Below are 8074 nucleotides of genomic sequence, written 5' to 3'. Positions count from 1 at the left end.
CAGAGACTCTGGCTTACGAAGCCTGTGGTGGGGCCCTTGGTATTTTTTTCCTTATCAAACTTCCAGGTGGGGTTTAGATGAACTTCAAACAGGGCCAGGCAGGTAGGCAGGTTCCAGGCCAGGTGGAACAGCTGCCGTGTGGGGCAGGGAGAGCCCCGTCCTGGGGGTTACGTAGACGGAGACCGGATGGGGGTGGGGGGGAAGTCAGGTGTTGAATTCTCAGACTTCGAGGTACCCCGACAGGGCTCTGAGACACAGGAGTCTGTGCTGGGGTGGATTCGCCGGCACTTTCCGCCTGGTTGGTATGGAGAGGCCTCGTTGAAGTGTCCCTGCTCTGAGCCTCTCGCCCTGCTCCCCATGGTTCTCGGAGCAGCCGGACGATCAGAACCACCACCCTATCACCCCCAGGATCACCACCACCCCACACCACAGCCTGAAGCTACGTGAAGTCTTCCAAATTTGCTTTGGAAGAAGCTCACACGGAAGACGTGGCTCCTAAGAGGACACCTGAGCCTGCTCCCTGGCCAGCCCACTCTCCCCGCGTCCTGGCCGCCCTGCCCTCACAGGCGCCTCCCGCCTCAGGTCTCTGCACGCGTCGAGCCCACCCAGCCTGGCCTGGTGGGCACCCGCCCGCCTGGGGCGCTCAGCCAGGGAGTCCTCTCTGAACCCCTTCCCCCAAAGGCGAGTCCCCAGTCACCATCCCGCAGCTCCCAGGCCTCATATCAGTGTGGCGGTGCCTGATGACCCCCTCCTGCTCCTGGCTTCCATCATGGAAGCCCGGCCCCCAGGAGCCCACCGTGGAGGGGGTTTCCGACACAGACACGGGGGTTTGCATGGTTCTCATGTCCGCAATCACAGACCCCTTCGAGAAAAGGATGGATGCGCTTTCTAGAAAAAAATCCCCACAGGACCCCGCACACAAACTCCGGAGCCACCCGCACCCACTGAGGTCCACACCTGGTGGGTGGGGAGGGTCAGGAAGCCCTGCTCAGAAAAACTTCACCAACACAGTGACCATCCTTCCCTTCTCCCTCGAACGGGAAAAGGTACAGGAAATGCAAAACGGACTGGGCGAGGCGAAAGAAGCTACCGGCAACGTGAGGTCATCTGGGGCCGCGGGCGGCTCCGCCACTGCACCCCCGTGCCCTAAATGCCCCCGGCCCCCTCCCATGCTTCCTCCAACCAAGCCCAGGCCCAGGAGAGCTGATGAGCTCCCGGCACGGCGGGCGGGGCAGCTTCCAGCCTCTGACCTTTCCCTGCCTCCGACCCACCCACAGCTCTGGGAGAGGATGCTGGACAGGCAAAACCTGCATCTAACCAGTATGAACATTTGCCATGAGTTTCAAATACTTTTCGCTTTAAGAAATTGCAATTAAAGATAGGGCAGAGTCCCCGCCGTTCCTCCTCCCCGCTCCCTAAGTAGCGGCGTCCCTGGGGAAGTCGGGGTGCAGTCTCCCCACGTGTGTTTTCAGAGTTTTCTTTCAGTTATTTGCAGCCATTCCTTGGTCTGCATGGAAACTGACACGACTGGCATCTTGTCATACTCATGTTTTGGTACCCGCATTCCTAAATGAGCTTATGATGTGTACACGATTAGGAGGCTGAGCTCTGCACAGGAAGGCATTTTGTGGGTCTGGCTTCCTGCCGTGTTGGTTCCAGAACCATCTGGGGAGCACGCGAGTGGATTTCGAGTGGCTCCTGGCTGGGGCCCTGTGGGTCCCGGGGGCTGCGTGGTGCCCTGCCCGCCCCGGCGTACCTGCGACATTGGCCACCCGCAGGGCTTCCTGGTTCTTGGGCGTCTTGGAGCGGTTCTGGCTGCGCTGCTTGCTGCCCGTGGAGCGGGTACTGCGGAGGTGGACCTCAGTGGCCTTGAAGAAGGCCACCATGAAGGGCTGCTTGTTCTGGGGCCCGTGCCGCCCGATCAGGCCCGCCAGCTTGGGGTTGATGCTCTGCCCTAGACCGGAAGCAGCCAAATGCACAGAACAGTGGTCACAGGAGGGGCAGTGCGGGGCGGTCACATTTGTGCCTCGCAGCTCATTCACGCATTCGCTGTCCAGCCGGCGGCCTGTATCACTCGGCACTAACGATGCCAGGTCTGTTAGGGGCTCAGAACGCAGCGGGGAGTCTCACAGAGCACACCCCTGTGCGTGCCGGTGGGGGCAGGCGGGCAGGAACACACCGCAGGTGTCCCGTGGCGAAAGCACGAAGCGAGGGCGGGAAAGGAGTGGGCGGAGGTCTGCCAAAGGCCTCGGGCCAGGGCGAGTTCCACTCCCATCTCCGTGGGCAACGCAGGTCACATGATCCACCGAGTTTCAAGAGGTGGACACGATCCCGCTAGGTGCCAGGGCGGGCTGCAGCAGCTGCAAGCAGCTCTGATCCCCACCACCTTCCGCACAGAGGGGCCCTTGGAGCAGAGCGCTGGGTGACGGTGAGGGCAGAGCCATGTGGATGTCCGGCGAGAGGGCATTCCAGGTGGAGGGCACTGCGAAGGCACAGGCCGGGAGGTGGGAGGTGGGAGCCAGGCCAGCGTGCCCGAGGAGCAGTGGGGAGACTGGACGCCTGCTTAGAGCAGGGACTGGGGTGAGGACGGGGAGCCCGAGGGGCCAGCGGGAGGGGATGGGAGGGCATAAGTAACACAAGGTCCTGTGGGCACCGGCCAGCACTCTGCCTCACCCTGAACCCATGTCCCCTAGAACCTCGGCATGTGGCCTCATTTGGAAATAGCATCTTTGCAGACGTGATTAATGAAGATCTAAGATCGTGTCGTATCAGATGAGGGTGAGCCCTTCTCCGATGACTGCTGTCCTTAGAAGAAGGGGTGACAGACACACAGACAGACAGACACACAGACACACACACACGTGGAAGATGGCCATGGAAAGATGAAGGCCAAGGAATACCAAAGAGCACCAGGAGCTAGAAGAGGCAGGACTGTTCCCTGGAGCCTCCGGGGGGAGCGCGGCCTGGGACACGCTGATTTCGGACTCCTGGCCCCCAAACTGCAAGAGAACAAAGCTCTTGTTTTAAGATCCCCGGCTTGTGAGACTTCGCTCCTGCAGCCCCAGGATACACCGTCCGCATGAAGTGGACACCACAGGCTGTTCCCACCGAGGGGCAACTCGAGTCGTTTGCAAAGACCACCTCAAGCGGCCCCTGGACACTGGATTGCAGTGTCAAGGGACGAAGCCACAGATCAGGGGCAGGCGACTTGAACAGTCCAGGGAGGGATGATGGGGACTGGACCCGGGCGGCGGGAGCAGAGTTGGTCAGAAACGGTCAGAAATGGTCAGATCCTGGATAGTTCGTTTTTAAAATCCCTCTTTAAAATTTATTTTATTTTTAATGTCTTCTTTAAAAATAATTAAATACTCATAAGAAATTGTGGGGGGGAAAGTGTACAGGAAGGTCCCATGTGTCCTTCATCCAGTTTCAACCAATGGTCACATAACTGGAGTATAATGTTCAGACCAGGAAAACGACCAACCCCGGATCTATTTTGAGAGGAAAATGGACACAGTTTGCTGAGAGACTGGACGCAAAAGGTGTGAGCGAGTGAGGAGTCCCACGTGCCCCTCGCTCTGGGCCCAAGCACCTGGAGACGGGGCAGCCAGGGCATGTGTGGGAGGGACAGTGAGCCAGGAGCAGGACAGTGCGGTTTAGCAGCTGTGCCTGAAATGCCCACCCGACACTCGGGAAGCTGGCGGCCAGCAGCGGAATGTCCCAGCCTGGGCCTGACCTCTGATCCCGGAAGGAGACAGCCTTGGAGCTGAGATGGTCTGGCCCTGGGCCAGCATTCCTGGGTTCAAGTCCTGCCTCTGCCACTCAGCGCGTGGGTGCTCCTCAGGACAGAGCTTTGCACGGGGAAAGTGCTCCATAAACACTGGGGCAGGCAGTGGCCGGGCTGGCGTGGAGACTGGACAAGCGACGTGAGGGCGGAGCCCGGGCGCCTCCCCACCACTGAGAGGTCGGGGGCAGGGGGCAGAGGCTGCACAGAAGCACCCGGAGAGGAAGGAACGGGAAGAATCTGCAAGCTGGTTGGACGTGGGGACAGTCGCCGTGCCCTGTGCTCTGCCGGGGGGTCCGGTGGGATGGGCGGAGCACGGGCTGTGGGCTCAGACAACAAGCGGCCCCTGGCCAGTATGTATTTAATGTCATGTCCGGTGGTGATAAGCGTTCCAAAGATAAAAAGCGAGAGACAGGACGAGGACAGCCCACTCGCGACAGACCAGCTCACAAGGGCCGAATAAGCTGCTTGAGGACGCCCAGCCTGAGAGCGAGGGAATCCAGTTTGAACCCGGGTCACACCGTGTAACCGCGACAGACATGACGCCTCCGAGTTAGGTGACAGGGGTCAGAGGCCAACGAAAGTGGTGCTTCTGGAGGCCCGGGGCCCATCCACATCTGGAATCAACTTCGCCTGGAGCCCCCCAGACGGCGGAGGTCAGGAGACCCGGCCCCCCGAGGGCCAGGCCAGCACCAGGGGGCTCGCTTCGGTGTTTTAGCAGCGAGGATTTCAAAGCCCGAACTCCCCATCCACTGTTATTTTCCCTTAAATTAACCCCTCGAAGGTTCGCTCTCCTGCATTCTTTAGCAGGGTTTCCCTGAGTTCACCCATCTGTAATTGGAACGGTTCTATAAAAGGAACTATTAAAACTGAGCCCCTAGGATTTGCGTTCCCCCCTGGAAGGCTTTTAGGGCAAAATAAAAATGCCTCGCCTGAAAATGTGATGCTGCTCCAGATACGGCGATCCAGCGCTGCACGCGGCCACCGCGCCACCGAGCGTGGGGGTCTGCGCAGCTGTCGGCACAGCCAGGCCCAGGGCCCCGCCCCCGCGGCGAAGAGACGGGCAGCGGAGTGGAGAGTAGGGGGTCTGCACCCAGACCCGCCGCTGACCCGCCTGCTTGGCCTGCTTGGGCCGAGACGGGTGATGCTGCAGACGGGGCCTTCGTTTCCTCATCTGTAAAATGGGAGTCACGCCTTTCACCTCACCTAGGCGCCCTCTTCCCGGAACCCAGCCCGATTTTCATTCCGGCAGCTGTGCCTTAGCCGACCCCACCCTGGCCCTTGGGTGGGGCCGGTGGCCTAACACTTTAGCCACACTTGGCGAATGGGTTCAGGTACGGACACGTGACCTAATTCAGCCCATGAACGAATGGAGGAGAGGCATCCTGGACGTTTCTGGAAAAGAAACTTGCCACTCTAGCATCCACAAGCAACCTTCTCTCTCCCTGAGCAGGACTGAAGGAGGAGGGACAGATGGAGCTCCGGAAACAGCCATCGTGCAGTGACGAGTGGATCGCGCTTTCGAACGGCGGCCCAGGGGGAAGCGGAGCAGAGGGACACACGGGCTGTCTCTGCCGTCATCACTGAGCTGCTGGATCAAACTGGCCCTGAAGCTCATTTCTCGTCCCAACCGCCAAGACAAATAAAGCCCTTGATTATTGAGTCCGAGCTGCTGTTTGGGGGTTGTCCTCGCCCTTTCCTTCGAGGCCCGAGGACTAAGGAACCTGGTAACGAGCCATCCTGGGCATGGCCCAGAGCAGAACCTGGTAACGAGCCATCCTGGGCATGGGCCTGGAGGCGGGTGTGGGTCACTGCCCTTCTTTCACTGCGTTTGAGAAAAGAGGAAGTTTCCAGCCAACGCGGCAGACATTCGCCTTCGACAAGAGCCGGGAACGCAGAAAACTGCGACGAGGTGTCCCTTCGTTCTAAGATGCCCAGGACGAAGGCGGGCTGTAAACGAGGGCCGGAGGGCCACTGAGAAGCCGGGACCCTCCGACAACGCTGGCGCGACTATGAAAATGGGCAGACACTCTGCAGAACCACCTGGCAGTTCTTTAAAAAGTCAGACAGAGTTCTCACACGACCCAGCGATTCCGCTCCTAGGCATCCGCCTAAGAGAAGAGGTTCTCACGAAAACCCGTTCACGGCGGCACTATTCCCAACAGTCAAAAAGTGCAAACAACGCAAACGTCCATCAGCAGAGGGAGAGAGAAACAGAACACGGGGGACCATGCAGTCGAATGCTAGTCGCCTAGGGAGGAACGAGGTACTGACACCTGCTACGTGGACGAACCTTGAAAACGTGATGTCAAGTGAAAGAGACCCGTTGTAAAACATCACATGTTGTAGGATTTCATTCATAAGCAATGTCCAGAATAGGTAAATCCATAGACACCGAGTAGATGAGCGGTTGCCAGGGGCTCGGGGAGAGAAGATAATGGAAGGGTGAGTGTTATTGAACAGAAAATTTCTTTTCGGGGTGCTGGAAATGTTCTGGAATTAGACAGTGGGGTGACTGCACGATAATGTGCATATAAGAAGAATCACCAAGTCGCACACTTTAAAACGATGCGTTTTATGTTGTGTGCTTTCTATCTCGACTTTTTTTAAGTGCCAAACAGAGGGGAGTTAGGGATGATGCGCCGCCCAGACCCCGGTGCCAGGTTTTGACGAGGATGCCTGGCACTCATGGGCTCCTGATGACCGTTTTCTGCAGGCACGGATGCCTCCCATGCCGCCAGCAGAGGAAGCGCTCACAGCCCATCTAACCCACAGCACAGCCCCACGGGTGGACCCCATGACCTCACGCTGCGAGGAGAAATCAGGGTCCGCAGTTAAGACCTGGGGCCGGGCAGCGGAGGAGCCACGATGCACACGCTGGTCGCCGGAAGCCAGGACGCCAGCTTGTCCTTGTGCAGCAAACATGCTGCGTCTCCTCCCTGGGCCGCCCCATACGCCACTGCCAAACGAGGTCAAGGTCACCCAACATGGCGCAGGGACCACACCCGAGCTTGGGAGCCCCCTCGGCCCGGGGCCCACATCCTAAACAACCACCCCGGGGGTTGCTTCTCGGGGTGGTGGGGTTATAAACGCTACCTGGGGACTGCAAACAGAGCAAGGTGCAGAGAAGACAGCGGGTCCCCTGGAGCTCCTACACAGAGGGTCGATTTGGGGGGCCGGTCGCCCGGCCATCCCCGGGCACCAGGACAGGTCACGGAATCTGCAGGGCCTGGTGCAGAGTGAAATGGCCAAACGTCATTAAGAACCGAATTCACGACAGCAACAGCAAAGCTATCAAACTACGCGCGGGGTCCTTCTAGGGCCGCACGGTGTAGCCGCCCACCACGCACGCAGACACGCCGGAGCGCGCGTGCAGCCCTCAGGACTGGGATCACGCCTCGCTGTTTCACGCAAACCTGGCTTTTATGCATTTTGCCATGGACACCGTCCCACGTCAGGGAGCACACTGGCCACTCCCTTGCGGCCATGGAGGGCTGTCACCTGGAAGCCGCTGGGCCTCAACTCATCCTCTCCCGCAGACGGGCATGCGGGTCGCGCCCCGGGCTTGAACCACCACCTCATCGAGTCACTTATTAGTTCGTTCGGCAGCTATTTATGGAGCACCCGCTGTGGGCCAGGCACTGGGCTAAGAGTGGGTGCAGCGGTTACCCCGGGAGCTGACCAGAGATGGAGGTATGCTCGGGGACAAGGGGCACTGGTCAGGGAAGGCCACTCAGCCTTGGGGTCCTGGGGGAGGTGCACTCCCGGCAGAGGGAGCAGCAGATGCCAAGTGCAGGAGATGGGGACGTGCGTGCTGCGTTTGAGGGACGGTGCGGAGGGCAGTCATGCCAGAGAGAGTGAGGGGGCCGCCGGGGTGAGGCCGGGTCACTGGGGGCCTCGGCGGCAGCTTGGATCGTGTCCTAGGTGTGACAGGAGGCTTCAGCGGAGGGGAGTGGCCAGAATTCTGTGATGAGGGGCCACTGGGGCAAAGATAATTGCTGCGGCCAAGTCTTTAACTGCAAAACCCGAGAGACTACGTGGGTCTTGTCCAGACAGGATGATTCAATTCGGGGGCGCGGCGTGAAGCGGCGACCAGCCACTGGAACGGCTCAGGTACCAGTATGCCCGCTGCAGCCTCCACGCCAGCACGGCTTTGCGCCCCGGGGGGGTCGTGACAGCAACGAGACAGGCCCTGGCTCTCGTGGGGCCCCAGGAAGAAAGGTCCCCGCAGATCAGCCCCGAAGTGAGGGGCTACGCATGGTGTCAGTGTGATGACACGTGGCAGGAAGG

The 8074-nt window shown here is 59.7% G+C and overlaps 1 protein-coding gene across 1 annotated transcript in view; it reads right to left on the bottom strand.

The window, feature by feature from the left end:
* BMP7 (bone morphogenetic protein 7) overlaps window positions 1–8074 on the bottom strand; it is a gene marked incomplete at its 5' end in the record, with an annotated part of 81139 nt that overhangs the window by 9078 nt on the left and 63987 nt on the right. Inside the window, one exon of the mRNA XM_011370182.2 lies at window positions 1757–1954. Within this exon, the coding sequence (XP_011368484.1) occupies window positions 1757–1954 (198 nt within the window). The remainder of the gene's footprint in view (window positions 1–1756; window positions 1955–8074) is intronic.

Source organism: Pteropus vampyrus, unplaced genomic scaffold (genome assembly GCF_000151845.1).
Source record: "Pteropus vampyrus isolate Shadow unplaced genomic scaffold, Pvam_2.0 Scaffold162, whole genome shotgun sequence".
NCBI classification, from domain to species: Eukaryota; Metazoa; Chordata; class Mammalia; order Chiroptera; family Pteropodidae; genus Pteropus; species Pteropus vampyrus.
This window is presented reverse-complemented; position numbering and strand designations above follow the sequence as displayed.